General features: G+C 36.6%; 5 protein-coding genes and 1 non-coding gene across 6 annotated transcripts; 4 read left to right on the top strand and 2 right to left on the bottom strand.

Moving 5' to 3' along the window:
* The first annotated feature begins 274 nt into the window (after nucleotides 1–274).
* LOC111488305 lies at nucleotides 275–736 on the top strand. The gene has a single exon (XM_023136004.1). It carries the CDS (start codon nucleotides 275–277, stop codon nucleotides 734–736), a length of 462 nt encoding a protein of 153 aa, XP_022991772.1.
* Nucleotides 737–2503: 1767 nt separating this feature from the next.
* Nucleotides 2504–3456, bottom strand: LOC111487971 (indole-3-acetic acid-induced protein ARG2-like). The gene is made up of 2 exons (XM_023135502.1): nucleotides 3179–3456; nucleotides 2504–3080 (listed from the first exon to the last, which is right to left on the bottom strand). Exons 1-2 carry the CDS (start codon nucleotides 3250–3252, stop codon nucleotides 2837–2839), a joined length of 318 nt encoding a protein of 105 aa, XP_022991270.1. The 5' UTR covers nucleotides 3253–3456; the 3' UTR covers nucleotides 2504–2836.
* A 2000-nt stretch (nucleotides 3457–5456) lies between these two features.
* Nucleotides 5457–11800, top strand: LOC111487939 (poly [ADP-ribose] polymerase 2-like). Its single transcript, XM_023135452.1, has 18 exons — nucleotides 5457–5601; nucleotides 5698–5989; nucleotides 6303–6424; nucleotides 6551–6632; nucleotides 7148–7383; nucleotides 7471–7597; nucleotides 7783–7838; nucleotides 8102–8175; nucleotides 8323–8369; nucleotides 8454–8503; nucleotides 8744–8806; nucleotides 9315–9395; nucleotides 9720–9830; nucleotides 9909–9984; nucleotides 10075–10217; nucleotides 10732–10805; nucleotides 11031–11136; nucleotides 11513–11800. Exons 1-18 carry the CDS (start codon nucleotides 5518–5520, stop codon nucleotides 11603–11605), a joined length of 1917 nt encoding a protein of 638 aa, XP_022991220.1. The 5' UTR covers nucleotides 5457–5517; the 3' UTR covers nucleotides 11606–11800.
* A 3080-nt stretch (nucleotides 11801–14880) lies between these two features.
* On the top strand, nucleotides 14881–17747 carry LOC111487944 (blue-light photoreceptor PHR2-like). The gene is made up of 4 exons (XM_023135458.1): nucleotides 14881–15961; nucleotides 16861–17090; nucleotides 17169–17240; nucleotides 17381–17747. The coding sequence occupies exons 1-4, from the start codon at nucleotides 15026–15028 to the stop codon at nucleotides 17463–17465; spliced, it is 1323 nt and encodes a 440-aa protein (XP_022991226.1). The 5' UTR covers nucleotides 14881–15025; the 3' UTR covers nucleotides 17466–17747.
* A 783-nt stretch (nucleotides 17748–18530) lies between these two features.
* On the top strand, nucleotides 18531–18726 carry LOC111488856. Its single transcript, XR_002719284.1, has one exon. It is a non-coding gene; the product is annotated as a U2 spliceosomal RNA (small nuclear RNA).
* Nucleotides 18727–19110: 384 nt separating this feature from the next.
* Nucleotides 19111–20530, bottom strand: LOC111487969 (60S ribosomal protein L22-2-like). Its single transcript, XM_023135500.1, has 2 exons — nucleotides 20206–20530; nucleotides 19111–19467 (listed from the first exon to the last, which is right to left on the bottom strand). The coding sequence occupies exons 1-2, from the start codon at nucleotides 20439–20441 to the stop codon at nucleotides 19323–19325; spliced, it is 381 nt and encodes a 126-aa protein (XP_022991268.1). The 5' UTR covers nucleotides 20442–20530; the 3' UTR covers nucleotides 19111–19322.
* Between the last annotated feature and the right edge of the window lie 148 nt (nucleotides 20531–20678).

Here is a 20678-nt window from a genome sequence, read left to right as displayed (position 1 = left end):
AGTCTTTTCGTTTTTGTTTTCAAAATTTAGAATTCTAGGTGTCAACCTTAGCATTTCCACACCAATTTTCCCTGCAAATGGTGGGGAAAAAACCATGCCGAGAGAGTCGGCGAGATGGGAGGATGCCATTTTTAGAACCAACTAAGAAGAAGAAAGAACTATATCTTCCCCATCAATGGCCTCTTAGACACAGCCATTAGCCATTAGCCATTAGCCATTAGCCATAGCCCCACAGCCCCACAGCCCCACCCTTGCCACATTCTCCAACACCTCCATGTCGTCCACCGTTGCATTGCCCGCCACCAGCGATTGCAAAGCAGCAACGGTGTACGACATTCTCCAGGAATTCAACCTCCCTATAGGCCTCCTTCCAGATTGTGCTGTGGATTGCAAGCTGGATCGAGGCAAGGGAAAATTGGAGGTTCATTTGAAAGGATCATGCCATTTCTCACTGCAGGAGCCGTATGAATTGAAATACAAATCCACCGTTAGTGGGCACATCTCAGGGAATAAACTGACGAATCTGAAGGGGGTTAGTGTGAAGTTCATGTTCTTCTGGGTCAACATTGTGGAGGTGGTGAGAAACGGCGACGATCTGCAGTTCTCGGTCGGGATGACTACAGCATCGTTTCCGGTGGATATTTTCACCGTGTGCCCGCGGGGTGGGTGCGGAGTCGATTGTAAGGATGGAAAACTGAGAAAAATTAAAGCCAAATCCCTTGTTTCTTCGGCTTGAATGGATCGTTTTCGTTTCAATGTTGATTAGAATAAAAAAGTGGGGTTTGGATCTCAGGTAGAAATCTCGATTATTTGAACTTTGAACTTGGTTGTGGTTTAAAACGGATGTTAATTGATGAATAGACGTTTGAAATTATTTTCTGAAGCCAAAAATAAAAAAATCAAAGAGTCTTCAAATCGTACTTAGATTCCTTCATATCTAAAGATTTTGGTGGGTATTATGAGAAGCAATAAGCACCAAGAACATGGGTCCATTATTTTGTTGAATTAATGATGAAAATTACTTGGTTTATATTTGTTTATGCAGAATCTTCAGACTTTGAAAGTTAGGTGTTATGTATTTCTCTAAGTTTAGGGAACATATTTGATGTTGATAGGGTAATAATTATGTGATTAGATTAATTTTTTAGATCATACTTTGCTAATTATATGATTATTAATACTCTCTCTCTTTCTTCAATTATTCGATAATGGAAAAGGTAGTTTTGAGTTAGGTAAATTGGAGATACCAACTTAAAAGCAAGCCCACCCCTTTCTATCTGGTCGCCAAGGAAGAGAACTGAGTTCATGGAATGTTAGCCACTGTGATCTTGCCACGTGTATACGTCCGTCCACCAATGGTAGCCAATAATGGATGGACGGACACCCACCACCACATGCACATAATATCACCTTCCATTTCATATTTTGCTTTCTTTTATGTTAATATTTTTTTCTTTCGATCTTGTTTTCTCTCTCTAATTTATAGTGGTTCTGCATGTATATTTATTTTTGATGATTTAATCCATTTTTTTTATGATCTAACCATATAAACTTTAATTTGTACCAAATGTATGTATTTATTTTTGTTATGATTTAATCGTAGAAACTTTAATTTTATAGTATTATTGGTTAGTGTTCTCTTCAATTTTATTGTATTATTTTATCGGTGCACCCGTACTATTGAGATATAATATTTAGAATATATATATTATTCATGAAATATATCTTAAATATTATATTGTAATATTTTTTATTTATGATTTAATTTATAATATATTTTATTTTATTATCCATATTTAATTATTTTATATTTTCTTCATTTGTACACTTTAATTGTTAATTAATTGCTAGTTTGTATTCTATTTAAACTTAATATCAATGAAAATCCAATACCATACCTTTGATTCCAATGTTATTTTTTTTTCTCATTCTTAACACATACACACCTTGATAACACTCTTTCATAAAATGAAGCACCGACCTCACCACCCTAGGTCCCATCACCTAGGATGGATCAAAATCTAATTTAAAAAAATACTCAACAATTTGATTCCTTAAGAGAGAACAAATTACATAACTACTTAAGTTTTGGGGGAGTGTCAAAGAAAAGGGTCTACCAATAACTTCCTCACATGCATGAGAAGCAAAAGGAAACTTCTCCTCTGATTATACACAACCAATTGATGGAAAGCCACATCAGTACACAAACAGTTGGAAGGGGTCAAATCATACAAGAAGAAATCAAAACGCCCTTCTAAAACTGGCCTTACAGAATCTGTTCTTTCACAACCTCAGAATATGCAAGTTTCCACTCATCTACAAGACGGTTCCGCGTGAATTTAGTTTTTCTTATCACTGCGTTTCCATACTGAATTTCTTGTCCCCTAAATTTCCGCCATTAAAGAGGTGTTTTCAGAGCTTAAACCGCTCGATTCACTTCCACCTTTTCATCTGTCTTTTGTTTCATCACATATAAGGAATTAAGGAATTTGAAGGTCAAAACAACAGAAACCAAAGGCGACTGCATATTTATTCATCATGTTCATACTATTACAGTGACGGAAAACATTTAAAATCCTAGAACACAGAGTATTGTAGAGTGATATTGATAAAAGAAACTTAACACCTTAACGGTAGTCGGAAACGCCGCCGATCGAAGCCCCATAGCCTGTTTTAAATCCCTGAACTGCTTCATAAATTCCACACTCACGCCCGATCAAATCCTCTTTCGATTTCGATCCGAAGCCCGAAGGCCTCTGTTCGCTTCAGAGAATCAGATCATCTTCTTAGGTTTTCTAATATAACTTACTTTCAATTCATTTCGAGAAAAACGCCTTTAATTCCTGTTATTAAGGAGAACCGAACGAAGTTCGGCAACATCTATCTCATCGGCGCGGTTCTCCGGCCGGTAATACCCCGTGACAGGATCCGGCACCCAAGAAACCTTCTCAGACGATCCAACAACCTTCTCCTCCCCCGATTTCTTCAACAGATTACTGTTCCTCGCCGCCGCAACACTTCCTCCCTTGACCGCACTCGATGCAACTCCTTGCGAAGCCGGCGCCGCCGCGTAGCCACGCCTAACCATACAAACAATCATACAAATATTAACATCAAAAACACTACAATCGAGACAAAGATCCAAGAAATAAGGAAGAAAAAGAAGAAGAAGAAGCACCTGCTGAGAGCGGAAGAGAATCCATCGGCAACGATAGCGGATAGGACCTTAACGTTGGAGAAAGAGCGAGCCATTGGAAGATGAATATAAAAGCAAGAAATCAATAAAAACTCAAAGCGCTGTTGGTGGAGAGATCTTCTCGGAACAAGATTCTTCAACGTTGTTTGTTTCTCGAGAAAATCCTCCACAGCAGCGGAAGAGAAACCTGTAAGAGAATTTGTAAAAATGGAGCAGTTTCTATTTTGTAAGTGGAGACGAGTGAAGAAGAAGTGGAAGAGAGGAGGTTTATATAGAGGCGTTTTGGCAGGGTTAGAGACGAAGTAGGCGGGAAGGCGAGGCATCGTGGTCGCACACGTGGTTGCACACGTGGCGAATGGACATACGATGATGGGAAGGCGGGTGTCATGGTCCCTCTTACGCGATTTTAACCTCAGGCCTGTTTCTTTTTTATATTATTATTTGTTTTAATAAATTTATGTTTTTTTAAAATATTTAAAAAAAAAAACATTTTAACCCTAAATTTTTATGATTTTGTTTTTCTAATTTTAAATTTATAATAATTTAATTTGGCCCGTATAGAATATTAAAATCATTATTATCATTTATTTTATTTCAAACACGACATTAAAATTATTTACATTATCATTATTATCTTATTTTAACAAAGTATATATATATATATATATATAATGTTTAATTGAAAATTAATTTGATATACTTTAAAATTTGTGTCAGTACATAAATTCATTTTACCACAAAATTTAATTTATGAATCCTCTTATAATTTGCAAATCTACTAAGCATTAGTTATATCAAATGGGTCGACTACAATAGTGGTTTAAAATTTTAATTAAACTTTTAAAATTTTAAAAAATTAATAGTTAATATTTAGACGATAATCATTATTATTATATTCCTCTAACTTTTATTAGAAGTATATATCTATATATATATATAATCCACCCACGTGATCAAACACAAAGAGGTAAAAAGAAATAAAAACATAAAATAGAGATATAAAGCGTGTATATGATTTATCTCGAATAATATATTTCTTGAACCAGTCCATAACTGTTACAATATTAACCCACAAATAAATTCATTGTTGTAGTATGTGGGCTCGCTCGAACCATATAAAAATATTGACTTTTGATGATACTTTTTAACATAACTCTTTATTATAAATATATATATATGTATATATAATCCACCCACGTGTTCAAATAAAAAAGGTAAAAAGGTAAAAAGAAATAAAAAATAAAATAGAGATATAAAGCGGGTATATGATTTATCTCGAATAATATATATCTTGAACCCGCCCATAACTGTTACAATATTAACCTACAAATAAATTTATTGTTATAGTATGTGAGCCCGCTCGAACCATATAAAAATATTGACTTTTGATGATACCTTTTAACCTAACTCTTTATTAGAAGTATATATCTATAATATATATAATCCACCCCGTGTTCAAACAAAAAAAAAAAATAATAATAATAATAAAAAAATAAAGATAAAAAGCGTCGGTTGAAAATGGAAATTAGTGTGTTAAATTATAATTTGTTCTATTCATTCTTGATATATTAAAAAAATCAATTGATATATATAATTAATTAACTGATTGATAATACTTCAATTAAAAAGAAAAAAAAATAAATGTTAAAATCAACCTTTTATTTTATAAATATTACTAATATTTAAGAAATTAAACTATAAAAAATGGTGGTAAAAGGTCAAAATGGTAACTTCCTCCATTTGAACGTGTTCTCATCGTCATAAAGGAGAACAAAATCGTGTCCCGCACTCTTTGAAAATTAAAATGCCAATATTATCCTTACATTCCCCACGTACAATTATTTTCAGCTTCTTAAGGACTCTTCCTCCAAAATTCTGGAAAAATACACCTCCATTCTTAAAATTAGGAAAATAACCACCTCAGATTCTACATAGACAAAAATACCCCTACCTTACGAAATAAATTCATTCTCAAATTTCTCTAAAAAAAAGTTTTCCAAAGTTTTATTTTCCTATATATATTTTTTTTTCGAAAATTGTGTTACATAGATAAGACAAATAACGGTCTACGAAAGAAGAGTTTTTTTTTTTTTTTTTTAACTATTTTACCATCGACCCGTACTAATTAAAAAATTTATATATTTTGTTATTTCACTTAGGGGCAAATTTGTCTTTTTTGCTACAGTTTGAGTGCTATATTTCTCATTCCAAACAAATTCAACTAGCTTTCTCTGTGTCCATGAATTTTCTGCAAATGTCCTTGCGTGGGCGTTTACTATAAAAACTCATCTCCGGAACTGTCACAGCTCATACCTGTGAAAATGGCGAACAAGCTCAGAGTGGACGAACTCCGAACTCAACTGGCTCAACGTGGTCTCGATACCTCTGGAGCTAAGCCTGCTCTGGTTTTCAATCTGAATCCTTGCTCTCATATTGTTCGAATCGCATTCTTCTCTAGCTTCCGTTGACCACGATTTTCGTGTTTGTTTTTGTTTATACAGGTTCTTCGCCTACAATCCGCCATTCGCGATGAGGAAAAGTCGTTGAAAGGTAAGGATGCTGCTGCGACCGATAGGAAAAAGAGGGGGAGGGACTCGGAAGATGCTAGAAACTCGGACGGAAGTGACTTAATCAGAGACGTGGAGAAGTTACGGGAAATGAATGCACAGCAACTTCGAGATGAGGCGGTTCGTCGTGACATTGCTTCCACTGGTTCAAAGAAGGAGTTGCTGAAAAGGATTTGTGATGATTGTGAGAAAAAGAAAGAGGAAGAAGCGGAAGATGAAACTGACGGTATATGGAATTATATCTTGATTGGAGTGAATTTTTTATATTGTCCGGAGTCGATTGAGCTTGGTTCATTGTTAATTTCTATTGGCGTTTCTAGATTAGTTAGTTAAGAAAATGGCGCGAAACTTGTGGTTAGAAGCTAATTTAGTAAGTTGAATTTGGAAGGAGATTTCAATCACGAAGACATAGAAATTGTAAATGTATCGGAAGTGTGGAAAATAGGGGGTTGAAAGTGGCTAATCTTTTAGAAACACCGGTCATTATCAGTATATATCATTCAATTAGGGAATATTTGTTTTCCGTGGTTTGTTCACAGCATGTAAGGATAGAAATGTTGTCACCAAGGAGAAGATTGTTACAGCGACCAAAAAGGGTTCAGCAGTACTGGATCAGTGGCTTCCGGATCATATCAAGGCACAGTATCATGTTCTACAAGTGGTAAGTCCAAATAGATTCAGTAGAAATGCATAGCTCTGACTAATTGGCAAGTAAGTGAAACACACATCTTGCCTTTCAACACATTGTTTAGTTTTCTAAGCATGAACAGCAATTATTGATTTGCAGGGTGATGAAATCTACGATGCCATGTTGAATCAGACTAATGTTGGATTCAACAATAACAAGTTTTATGTGATTCAAGCACTTGGTAAACTTCTATCCCTTTGATGAACATCGTTTACTTGAGTCGATTTTGATTTAACAGTAAATGTGGTGTGTCTGGAGTCTGAGGAGGGATGACACTGACAGTCTCCCGGTTATGTTTGACCTGGGTTGAACAAAAACATTTGAAAATTAGAAATGGAAATGCTACACCACTTGGATGAACAACTGATAGTGACTGTAAATTTTTTGGGGTTATGAGTGGATAAATAGATCAAACAAAAATCATGCAGCTGATCACAAACAAAGGAGAATTTTACTTCTTTGGTGTAGACTATGTAAAATTTTCCAATACAGAGGGTGTAGCCTGCATTTTATTTCCTGGAGGGAAAATAGATAAGGCTTTAAGCTTAGCTCTTAAAATTAACGAAACTTTAGGTTCTATTGTTGAAAAAGACATGACAATTTCAATGAAGGTTTTTTTTTTTTTTTATTTAGTCTTGGAATTTCATCTTGTTGTATATATGATACATTAAATGCTGGAATTTCCATCCTTTGCAGAATCTGATGGTGGTGGTTCTTACATGGTTTACTCCAGGTGGGGAAGAGTAGGTGTGAAGGGACAAGACGATATACTAGGTCCTTACACATCACAAGAAAGGGCAATACGAGAATTTGGACAAAAATTCTTTTCTAAAACCAAGAATCATTGGTTGAACAGAAAAGAGTTTATTTGTCGCCCAAAGAGTTATACCTGGTTGGAGATGGACTACAGCAAAAATGAAAAAGAATTATCAGTAAGTTCTATATGAAAAATTGACCTCTGTACCCAAATGGAAATAACGTCCATATTTTGCTTCCTATGATTCCATTGTCGACTTTAGGTCAACGAGAAACGTGGATCTACTTCAGAGGTTCAACCTCGTGAAACAAAACTTGAGCCACGCATTGCAAAGTTTATCTCTCTCATTAGCAACATGAATATGATGAAGCAACAGATGATGGAAATAGGTCAGCTCACCCTTTATTACACTTCCATTTCCATCCTATGTATCAGATTAGTATTAAATATGAAAAAATTTAATGTTTCATTAACTGATTTGTTTTAAGGATTCTTTTGAATGGATTCATTTGTGTGCAACCACGTGAAGAGAAAAAAAATCAATTTTTTTAAAAATGGAACTTGTATTTTATAGGGTACAATGCTGAAAAGTTGCCACTTGGAAAGCTGAGTAAATCTACAATTTTAAAGGCAAGTACTTGATCTGTTGAAATTTCTCATTTGCATATGTTTCAACAGGTTCCTGAGTTTGTTAGATATGTAGGGCATTTTTCTATATTGTTGGAACTGGAATTCTGCTTGAAAATGAATGTTAAGCTTATTCATATCAAGTTACGAACACTGAGAGAAAGCTCTTATTCATATAACCTATATGAGATATGGCCACCTGTCTTTTTTATTTCTGAATGTTGAACTTGAGCTTTTGAATTTATATGCTGTCCCTATTTATTTAGGGTTATGAGGTCTTGAAAAGGATTGCTGATGTGATTAGCCAGTCAAACAGGAGTCAACTTGAGCAACTAAGTGGGTAAGTTTGCACCTGATGCTCTGTGGTTTCTCATCTACGCATGGTCAAAACCTCAAAGAGTAAAACAACTCTTCAAATTATACACCCTGATTTTTTTAATTAAGTTTTGAGTTCTGGATTAAAAGGTGTTGCACATGTTTCTGGCAGGGAATTTTACACCGTAATTCCACACGACTTTGGATTTAAGAATATGAGTGAGTCCTCTCTGTCCTTCTTATAATCACATATTGCCTTGATCTGAATTAACAACTGAACCACTGTGAAATTTATGATGACAGGGGAATTTGTAATCGATACCCCTCAAAAGTTGAAAAGCAAGTTGGAAATGGTAGTATTCACTTTTCCTTTAAAGTCTCTGCCGTTACTCATGGCTTTCCTCTATCTAGATATTCCCAAAATGATATAACTAAATAATGAGCTAAATGAAAACTATGTTGAAAGGAGCATTTAAATATTTAGCTGCTAATCGATCATCTTTTTGCTGCATGATCTTGAATTATAACAAAAATTTCATGTCGATTTTTACCTCGTTCATGTATCTAAATGACTGTTACTTATTGACTTGAAGGTTGAGGCGTTGGGTGAAATTGAGCTAGCCACAAAATTGTTGGAGGATGTTAATAGTATCCAGGTATTACTGTTGGGTACTTGTTTTCTTTAAACATACCAATGCATGTTAAAACTTTTGTGAAATCTCACATTTGAAGAATGAAGCATATTCCGATATCTTTCCTTCTCCTGCCTTGTTTAATATCCATGTCAGCTGAACTACAAGAATAACCGCATCAAGAGGCCTTTCTTATATTTGCAATTTGTAGCTGAAATGAGTTTCTTAAACTCCTCATGCTTTTTTATTAAACACATGTTTCTTGTTTCATGATGAGGCACAAGTTCTAATTTTGACATTCTAAATCTTTTATACTGCTATTTCAATGATGCATATTCTTATCTAATAAAATTTTGTTTCTTATGAACATAAACCAATAGTTTTGTATTCTTGACCTTTAGAAATTGCTACGTCCTGATTATATCTGTTTTTATTGAAGTATAACATCTTTTGATATATTCTAGATCTAGTACTTGTTGAAAACTAGCCAGCTGATTCCATTGTTTACGGTCTTATTCCGTCGTTATTACAGGAGGACCCCTTGTCTTTTCATTACCAACGCCTTCATTGTGAACTGTCACCAGTTGAAGTTGATTCTGAGGAATTCTCTATGGTAATGACTGTATTTCAATTTGTTTGTTTAGTTTTTAATTTTGGATGAATTAATAGGGTATTAGGAATCACGAACCTCCATAATGGTATGATATCGTCCACTTTGAGCATAAGCTCTCATGACTTACTTTTGGTTTTCCCAAAAGACCTCATACCAATGGAGATATATTCCTTACTTGTAAATCCATGATCAACTCTTTTATTAGTTGATGTGGGACTCCTCTCCCAACAATCCTCAAGATAGGGTACCTCTGGCATTCATCATTATTTGCGCTGGCAGAAAAACAAGCCTTTGGTTTCTTTACTACTTTTATTTTGTTTTCAGGTTTCAAAGTATGCACAGAATACACATGCAAAAACACATTCAAAGTATACTGTTGATATTGTTCAAATATTTAAGTTATCAAGAGAGGGAGAAAATGAGCGTTTCAAGAAGGTGCTTGGCATTTAGTTTCCTCTGTTAGTAAAAGACTTAATCCTATTTATTGATTATTATCTTTTACACTGTGAATAGTTTTCGAATACAAAGAACAGGAAGCTCTTGTGGCATGGTTCTCGGCTTACAAATTGGACTGGCATTCTGTCCCAAGGTCTTCATTTTTTAGTTTGATTACTTGACTTTCATTTGTGGTTGCTCATCTAACCACAGAATGATTAATGCAAATTGAACATCTTACCAGGCTTACGCATAGCTCCACCTGAAGCACCTGTAACAGGTTATATGTTCGGGAAGGGGGTCTACTTTGCTGATATGTTCTCAAAAAGTGCAAACTATTGTTATGCATCTAATGCCGCCACAACAGGTGTTCTGCTTTTATGTGAGGTTGTTCTTCGTCTTACTACTGAAACATGTTAGAAATCACGAATCTCCACAATAGTAAAATATTGTCCACTTTGAGCATAAGCTCTTCTAGCTTTACTTTTAGTTTCTCCAAAATATCTCATATATCAATGGAGATGTATTCCTTACTTATAAACTCATGATCATCTCCTTAATTAACCGATATCGGACTCCCAACCAACAATTCTCAACAAAACATATGGAAGGTTGAGTTTATGCATCATATTAACCTGTAATCTGTTTGAGCTCTGGCTTTTGGATGTCATGTTGTCCTTTTATGGCTATTTGGAAGTTGGTAACAGCTCCAAAGAAGCTCGGATCATATGCCGATTGAAATGTTGGCTCTGGAAATGTGATTTGAGTTCCAGTAGTTATGCTTACCCCATTCTTAGTAGTTATGTTAAGTTTATTTATCATTTATCCTTGCTATGAAGATTGCGTTTGCCTTTCATTGTCATGATTAAATGTCCTAAATTGTTTAGCTTTGAAATCCTAGGTTGCGCTCGGCGACATGGTTGAACTTCTAGATGCAAACTACGACGCTGACAAGTTGCCCGAGGGGAAGCTGAGGTTTGTTGCCTGTCCGAAATCTCTAAGTTGTTTCTTGTTCTCTGAAATTTTGAAGTAAAAACAAGAAATAGGTAACAAAAATGGCCCTTAGTTCTCTCATTTATAAGTTCCATGTTTTCACTTGCCTCCTAGTTATGAGACTGACGTCTTAGATAAAACTAAACCCATGGTCACATTTGCTTAATCTAAAGATAGCAAGTCATAACATAATGCCTAATATTACAGCACAAAAGGAGTTGGACAAACTGAACCGAACCCCTCCGAAGGTGTTACGCTTGATGATGGCATTTTCGTTCCCTTGGGAAAACCAAAAAAGGATCAACATCGTAAGGTATAGTTTTTTGTAACAGCCCAAGCCCACCGCTAGCAAATATTATCAGCATCGTAAGGACGTTGCGCCCCAAGGGGAAGTGGATCGTGAGATCCCACCTCGGTTGGAGAGGGGAACGAAGCATTTCTTATAAGGGTGTGAAACCTCTACCTAGCAGACACGTTTTAAAACCGTATGACCGATGATGATACATAACGAGTCAAAGTGGACAATATTTGCTAGCGGTGGACTTGGGCTATTACATTTTGTCTTTTCAGTAATTCACAGATTAGTTTTCCATGTTTCGAACGAAAATCAGTTTCTTTTTATCTTTCACATCGTTAATTGATTATGGACAAATGTTAGCCTAAATAGTGGTCTCTGATTCTTCTCTCAGGGTGCCTTATTGTATAATGAGTATATAGTGTACAATGTGGATCAAATTAGGATGCGCTATGTTCTTCAAGTGACTTTCAATTTTAAACGCTGACGGGCAGCACGGGCATTGCCCATTTCTATCTGCCAGTGTCCCATCCTTTGGCAGTGACGCTATCTTACGGTGAGTGATTAGGGGAGCAAAAAGTAATCTATGTGATGTAATATTGTTAAAAGAAGAAATAAAGATCTCGTCTCTCTATCTCCTCCCACCAAGTTTTCAAATTTTAGTTCAACCGATTTCCTTTAACCGTAATCCTAATCGACACGTTTTTTTAGTATATTACAAATATGAGTGTGGATTGAACGGTTTGGTCTCAAGAAAAACAGATATTTCATAGTTGTTGTAACAACTCTAGCTCATCGCTAGTAGATATTGTCTTTTTTAGTCCGTTATGTATTGTCATTAGCTTCACGGTTTTAAAACGTGTCTGGAAGGGAAAAGTTTTCACATCAAGAAATGCTTTGTTCTTCCCTCCAATTGATGTGGGTTCTCACAATCCATCCTCTTTGGAGGTCAGTCTCCTCGCTAGCACACTATTTTGTGTCTAGCTTTGATACTATTGGAACAGCTCAAACCTACCGCTAATAGATATGATTCACTTTTGCTCGTTCTGTATAGCCGTCAGCCTTCCAATTTCAAAACGCATCTTTTAGGGAAAATATTTCACACTAAGGAATTTTTTGTTTTTCTATTTAGTTAAGTTGTGAGCGAGCGTACATAACATGTTTCATTCTCAACCAAAGAAAGGAAATTTATTGACCATAATGCCAAAAATTAGAACATTCTTATCCATTCGAATTTTTCTACTTCACGTGTGACGTAATAAGCTTACTAAAAAATTTAACCTCGAATCATACGAACATAACTAGATAAGAAAAATCGAACACTTCACTATTCTTTTTGCAAAACAGGAGAAAAAGGAAAATGCAGAGGGAGGAATGATGTATGAATGGGCAACAAGCAACCCATTATTCTTGTAGAATGCAATGAATCGCAGGGACCAAGATTTGAAACCCAACACAACACAACAAGTACGGCCCTTTTTTAGTTCTGTCGCTGTTCTTCTCCTCTATAAAAAGTGAAACATGTTCATGAAACTTTGCTTGTAAAAAACAATAAACAACGTTGTTTGTTCCTTCGCAACAAAGCATTTATTTCTCTTACAACCAAAACATGTCCCTTTGTAAAACCCAACACGCTTGTCCTTCACAAGTCTCCCTCTACATTCCACTCTTACCTCACTCTCAATCTATCCTATTCTTCCTAAATTATAAAAATACGCCTTTTTTTAAAAAAAAATTACAATATTACCCTTTAACTTTTCGTAAGCGTTTCCGTACTATTCTTATAGAGTGTTTATACTCTTTTTCTTTTAATTTGAACTATTTTTTTTTTAATAATATATCATCTAACGATATTAAATATCATTAATTTTTCATAAAGATACTGAAAAAGACTAATCTGATTCTCTCGTAATAATAAAAACTTTCTCATATCATATAATACACACGAGGATGTGGGGACTCTAAGCCATGGCCGGAAGTGTCCTAAGATTCTTTTCTTAATGCTCGTACTTCTAATTCCTACCTTTGTTGGTATCCCACCCGAGTAAAAAATGAGTATACGAATGAACTGAAATTATATTTGAATAAGAGTCATCTTGAATATATAATAACTAAAACAAACTTTAAAAAAATGAAAGTTAATACACATATCAACTCAATCATAAGAACTCAACAGTTCAACGTGTTTTTTTAAGCAATTTTATGTTGGATGATTTCTTATAAATTTTCGTATGATGCACATGAGTGTAAACAAACTATACTTGTGAGATCCCACAATCGTAGGGGAGGAGAACGAAACATCCTTCGTAAGGTAGACGCGTTTTAGAGCCTTGAGAGGAAACTCAAAAGAAAAAGTCTAAAGAAGACAATATCTACTAGCGGTGGGCTTGGACCGTTACAATACTTGAAAAATGTTATTTTTTAAAATTCAGGAACTATATAGAAACTAAATTCAAATCCGAAAGAATGAGGTACGTTTTTTTTTTTACAAATCTTCTTCTCACGGGTTTGCTATGAAAATAAATACGTCTAATGTGTCGGAAAGGAAATGGCCGGTATAGCTCAGTTAGTAGAGCAGGGGACTGAAAATCCTCGTATTACCGGTTCAAATCTGCTATTGACAATAAGGATAATGTGTCGGAAAGGAAATGGCCGGTATCGCTCAGTTATCAGTTAGTAGAACGGAAATGAATTGAATTTGTTGCATTACTTATAAATATCATAATAATGAGGGGTATGGCATGCCATGCCAAACATGTTTTCTCCATCCTATCTCTCTCTCTTCAAACCCTAAAGATTTATTTATAAATATCCAATCCTTTCTTCTTCCTTCTTCATAGCTTTGTTCTGGACCAAGTGGGTGAGAAAGCTCTTGCTGGAGAAGCAGGGCACGTGCAAGCTCAGCCATTTCTAACCCATTTGCACGTGCTCCCCTTCTCCAACATGCCTTCCTCACCTTTTTCTCACCTTCCATGCCTTCCGCCCAACTTTGCTTCTTCATGCAGGTAATTTATTATTTATTATTATTAGTTTATTTGTTCTAATATACTTTTATAAAATAAATTAAATCATTATGGTAAGTCGGAGCCTGTAGTCAAGAAGAATCGAGAAACTCCTCATCGGTAGGAGAGTGAAACGAACATTTTGTATAAGGGTGTGGAAACCTCTTCTCAACAAACGCGTTTTAAACCGTGTGGCTAATGATGATATGTAATAGGTCAAAGCGAATAATATCTAGTAGTGTTGAACTTTGACTGTTACAAATGGTATCAGAGCTGCGATGTGCCAGCGAGGAGGTTAAACCTTGAAGGAAGTAGACATGTGACGATGTGCTAGTAAGGATGTTGGCACCGAAAAGGGTGGACTGGGGTCCCACATCAATTGAAAAAGGAAACAAGTACTAGCGAGGACGGTGGATCTCTAAGAGGTGGATTGTGAGATCCCATGTCGGTTGGAAAAGCAAACGAAACATCTTTTTTATAAGAGTGGAAGTTGCTTCCTAATAGATAATATGTACTAGTGGTGGGCTTGGACTATTATACTCACGAGAGGACTAAATTCGTAGCATTATACGAGAAAAGTTCATTGGACATGGTTTTGCTTGTATTATCTTTGCTTAGACAAAATATTATTTAAGGTCAAATATGTAAAGCTAAAATTAGTAGAATGTTAGATACTCTTATTTTATTTGTTATTATTTAAATAAATTGAATAACCTAAATTAAAAATTTTGGAATATAAATTAAATATCAACGCGACGGCCGATGTTCACCAGCGACAGGAGCAGCCGTACTTTTTTAAGACATTCAAATTAAGAATGCTCACTCCACCAACTCCCTCCAAATCCCCTCACACGCAGCGAGCGATGCAAAATTGTTGAAGCTCTCATCAAAATCAAGCTACAATCATGGATCGCAGCGCCAACGTGATCGAAAATTCCGAACCTAACTCATCGGAGGACCGAGCGTCGGCCGTTCCAGTTCACTCGCCGCAGCTCGCCGTCGCTTCACTCGCTCTGTCTCAGTCAACGGCCAATTTTCTCGACCAAACCAAATTTTCTGGGTTGTTTTCTCGGCGGCCTAAGAGGGATGAAGTTCCCACTCAAGCTTTTTCGCTTTCTCGCTTACGCATTTCCTGTTCTTCTCTCTGCCCCCCAAAAATCTCTCTCAAACCCACCATTTCTGCGAACCCATTTCAAATCCCTTTTTCTTTAGGCCCTCGCCGCCCCTCACAGCCCTCCCATGGCGCCGGATTTCGTCGAGCTACCATCGTTTGGTTCCGTAACGATCTACGGCTCCACGATAACGAATGCCTAAACTCCGCTAATAACGATTCCATGTCCGTCTTGCCTGTTTACTGTTTCGATCCGAGAGATTACGGTAAATCGTCGTCAGCCACGTTTGTGATTGAATCGGTCTCGGATTTACGGAAGAATCTCCAGGCGAGAGGCTCTAATCTTGTTGTTCGAATTGGGAAACCTGAAACTGTTCTTGTTGAATTGGCTAGGGAAATTGGGGCTGATGCAGTGTATGCTCATTACGAGGTTTCGCAGGACGAAATGGAGATGGAGGAGAGGGTAGAGTGTGCGATGAAGGAAGAGAATGTTGAGGTGAAGTACTTTTGGGGAAGCACCTTGTATCATATTGATGATATTCCGTTTAAAATAGAGGATATGCCGTCGAGCCATGATGAATTTAAAGAGCAAATTCAAGGATTAAGTGTGAGGAAGATGATTGAAGGTTTGGATAAGATGAAGGGGTTGCCTTCTCGTGGTGATGTTGAGCCAGGGGACATCCCTTCTTTGTCTGATTTGAATCTCAATCAACCTGTGGCTATGTCTAAGGTTTGTTCTTGTTCTTGTTCCTGTTCCTGTTGTTCATAGCTGCTTGAATTTCGTTTTGTTTTGATTCTTTGGCTGAAGAGGAGGATTGTTGTGCTGTTGTGTTTAATAGTTGATCTAATTGCTAATTTTAACCCGGAAGTTCATGGTTGGTTGAATGAGAAGAACATTAGATAAACTCATTTAATATCTTATTTTTTTCACTCAAAATTGTTACATTGTGATGGTCTTTAGTTGCATGATGACTGACCTTCCACTGTGCTGTTTGGGCTATGGTTTCTTGGTTGGGAGTAGGTTACAACTTTTTGAATCGTGTATAACAAGTGTGTGATCTCACATCGGTTATAGAGGGGAACGAAACATTTTTCATAAGGATGTAGAAACCTCTCCCTAGTAGATGTGTTTTAAAACTGTGAGGTTGATGGCGATACGCAACGGGCCAAAGCGGACAATATCTGCTTGCAGTGTGCTTGAGCTGTTACAAATAGTGTCAGAGCTAGACGTCGGGTGGTGTGCCAGCGAGGACGCTGGACCCACAATGAGGGTGGATTGTGAGATCCCACATTGGTTGGGGAGGGGAATGGAGTATTCTTTATAAAAATGTGGAAACCTCTTTCTAGTAGATGTATTTTAAAATGTGAGACTGATAGCAATATGTAACAGATCAAAGTGGACAATACTACTAGCGGTGGTGGGCCTGAGCTGTTACAAATGGTATCAGAGCCAGACGTTGGGCCCCCAAAGAGGGTGGTAGATTGTGAGATCTCACATTGGTTAGAGGGAGGAACGAAACATTCCTTATAAGAGTGTGGAAACCTCTTCCCAATAGACTAACTCAAAATTGGGAATACATCAGGAGAGTATTCTTGAAATATCTCAACATTGTTAACTTCTTCATGTAGGAAGGATGGCTAGCTCCTAATACTCCTCAAGTGGGAGGGGAGACTGAAGCACTTCATAGGCTTAAAACATATGCAGCTGAGTGCCGAGCCCAACGACCGAACACGACGAACAACGGTGCTCAAAGTAGCATATATGGTGCTACCTTTTCAAACAAAATCTCTCCATGGCTAACCATGGGTTGCATCTCACCTCGCTCGGTGTTCGACAAGTTAAACAAAACTGTTTCCAGGTGCACATCCCCCACCTCTTTCATCTTCCTTTTGAGGCACATTAGTTGTTGAGAAGATCTTCTTATGTGTGCTAACAGGAAAAATGATGGTGGCTATGACACTGGAACAAACTGGGTGATGTTTGAGTTGTTATGGAGGGACTTCTTCAGGTAAGGCCCAAATCTATGCATCTAAATCTGTACATTTCTGTATTGAAAGCTGATCAGTTGGTGTGAGCTAATAAGCAATCCTTGTGGTTTTATTCTTGAAACACTATATTAGTGCACACCCAATTGTTGATCTATTGCAGATTCATTACCAAGAAATGCAATTCAACAAAAAAACGACAGCCTAATCCTTCTCCAGCCACGGCTTCCACGGCCGCCCTTGCTTAGGGAGGTTTCAAAAGCAGGCATATCCTCTTGATCTTTCGAATTACCCCTACATTTGGCCTTTGTAAATGTTGTTTTCTATGCCAGCTGCACGGCTTCCTCGACCCTTGTCCGTACCTAGTGTCACTGTCATGTTTGTCCAAGGCGTGTTGTCTATGACCGCATGTCGGATGTCCCGATCATGCTTGTCCATGGACAACAATAGTTGCATGCCTCTTCCAAACCCTTTTTACATGTTTTCATCTTAGATAGGCCTTTACTATTTCATATTGTGTCAATATGAAGGTGTATGACTAATGTCTACAATATGAAGGTGTATGACTGTTTACTAAAATAATGTATACACCCGTTAGGGCTAAAATGCCCAAAGTGTACTATAAGAGGATATGACTAATTGTCACATTTTCTACCTGGATTATATGCAATCACATACGTTTGTTGTTGCTTACTCATTTTTAACTTATAACATTGTTTTTTTTTTTCAAATTGTTTTCAATGTATTTTATTGCTAACGTTTCCAAAACATTTATCTCAAACGTTGTTCGTGAAATCCGAATTTCTCACGATTGATTTGATTTCTGGGTTAGAATAAGTGTTGTACAATCATTGTCTCTTTATTGTAAGAGTGTGATTGTGACACCTAACTCTTCAAATAAACTTGTCGAACATCTTAAATTTTTTTCGACCACGTAACGTTTGAAAAAGTTGAATATTCAATTTTTTTATTTCTATTTTTCTTGTACAAACTAAGATAGATCAATTTTATCTCAAACTAGGAATGGAAAAAGAACATGGAGACAAGGAACTATGTGATGAAAGATTGAGCTTGAATCTTTACGCAAATCATACCATATGAGCTTGAATTTCAAACCACGATCTATGAGTTTACGTAGTTGTCACAGTGATCAAAGGGCTTCTAAAATAAAAAGTTGGGCATGTAATTTGAGGGGCGATTGCAGAATGCAAAACATGAATGAATATTCAGAGGACTTTGTCCCACATCGATTAGTTCCAGAAAATGGAGAGAGCAGGAGGCTATAAATACGCTGGTGGAACGCTGGACAATTCATACCTTTCTCGGCCTTTTGGCTAAGATCAAGTGTAGTATCTGTTCTTATCAGTTTAATATCTGATACGTGGGCCATCGGCCCACATGATATTAAATTAATTTTTCAAGGGGGAGGGTCCACTACAGTAGCTTGCTACTGGGGCTCTCGAACGTCGCCCATGCGTTGCACTATAGCATGGGCCTGGCGTACCCTGCCATACTATAGGTTCAAAAGTTAATTGTCAGATTAAAACTAAATGATTTTCGCCGTCTTCATTTAATTTTATTATATGATAAATTCTCAACAGGTCATTTCCACCTTTTGTGGTTGTAGTTTATTTAGAGATATTATTAAAACGGCCAATTGAAAAATATATTTGTAATGAACATTCAATTGATAGATTTCTAATTTGTTTTTAGTTTTAAGGTTACAATCTCGAAATTTCTATTATATATTATATAGTCATAGTGTTTGAATGGTTAAAAAATGCTTTTTATTAATTGATTGTTAATAACGGTAAAATTTTAAGAAATACATTATTAAACAGATGGAAAAGATGGAAAGAAGCAAAGAAGAGAATATCTTCAAACCAACCAACAGAAGGGAACACTACGTGATCAAAATTTATAGATATTAAGACTTCAGAATTAAACAAGAGTTGCATCATCTCATCATCTCATCATCTCATAGTATAACTCAATTCAAGGCGAGGTATGGAAATATAATTTCAACAACCTTCAAAATGAGAAAGGCTGCTACAACTAATCCTTCCTACTGCAAACAAATGCTCCCAATTTGTAAGACTTAAGCCTCAGTCTTCTTCCTCGCCCTCGTTCTCGGCAATGTTGAAGTACTTCAATTCATAGACGTTGCGGTCCTTGTTCGAAGCAATAACCCGAAGCCAATCTCTAACGTTGTGTTTCTTCAAATACTTCTTAGTTAGGTATTTAAGATACCTGGGATTCAAAAGAGAGAACAATCAGTTCAGTTCAGTTCAGTTCGTTAGGAGTTTATGAACAAAACAATCTTTAACTTTAAGAGTGACGATCACCATCTTTCATTCAAAACTAGTACATATAATTCTAAGGTCAATCCTAAACAGGAATGGGAATAAACAGATAAGAACAGATACACACAGTGTTACAACTACAATAGGTGACTAATTAGATAACGCATTCCCCATACAATTAGATCAGAGGTGTATTCCAAAGAAAATTCCACATCCCCGTAACAAAGAGAAACCATACCTAAAGTCTATAGATTTAGGAACTTCACAAACGAGAAAATAAAAATGACACAGAAATCAGAATGCACTCGAAATCTCAATTTCAATATCAACAGCACGAAGAGGAAGAACTAGTATGAGATAACGAGTACTTCTTAAAGAAGTAGCTTTCCCGTGTACACTAGATAATGGCTGAAATTTCAAGATTAATTCGTACAATAAACCCCAATAATTTTCATCAATTCCACAATTCAATACTATATGTGACAAATTTCCAACAAAATCACAGTAGACAACGATCAATCCGCAAAACGTTTGTATTCTCAGTACTGCCGCAGCAACTAACGGAGCAATCCGACACTTATTCCCAAACATTCAACAAATGCACGGATAATAATCATCCAGAACCGTAGACATCGTCACAAAACCAGAATAATACAAGGATTAACAAATACAAAATACTCGGTACCTCTTAGAGAAGTTGCTATCGGAGTTGACGGTGATCTTGTTTTTGTCACGTGTGACGGTGACAGCGTCACCAAGTGCCCCAGCTTTGCCGCCGACCTTGATCCTCTCGAGAAGAAACTTCTCCAGGGAGGCGATGTCCATAATCTTGTCCTCGACTGGCTTCGCACAATCGATAACGAAGGTCACGCCCTTCTTCTTCCCCTTCGGGCCACCGGACGCGGCTGCTCCACGGCTCATTTTTGCTTCTGCTCTGCAGCTTGGCGCCCTAACTTCCTCAAGATGTATAGAACAAACGGCGCTCAATTTAGGGTTTTGAGTAGTTTAAAAGCACGAAGGACTAAAAGAAAGGTCTTCTTTAAGCATAAATAGCCCATTTTAATTCGAATTTGTAAAAATAGCCTCGTTCTTTCAAGAATCCAAATTAATTTTATATTGTAAAACTAATCCATTTAGAAATGTGGATTTATTTTTATT

Source organism: Cucurbita maxima, unplaced genomic scaffold, assembly GCF_002738345.1.
Source record: "Cucurbita maxima cultivar Rimu unplaced genomic scaffold, Cmax_1.0 Cma_Scf00013, whole genome shotgun sequence".
NCBI lineage: Eukaryota > Viridiplantae > Streptophyta > Magnoliopsida > Cucurbitales > Cucurbitaceae > Cucurbita > Cucurbita maxima.
Note: the sequence above shows the minus strand (reverse complement) of the source record. Positions and strands in the feature narration are given on the sequence as shown.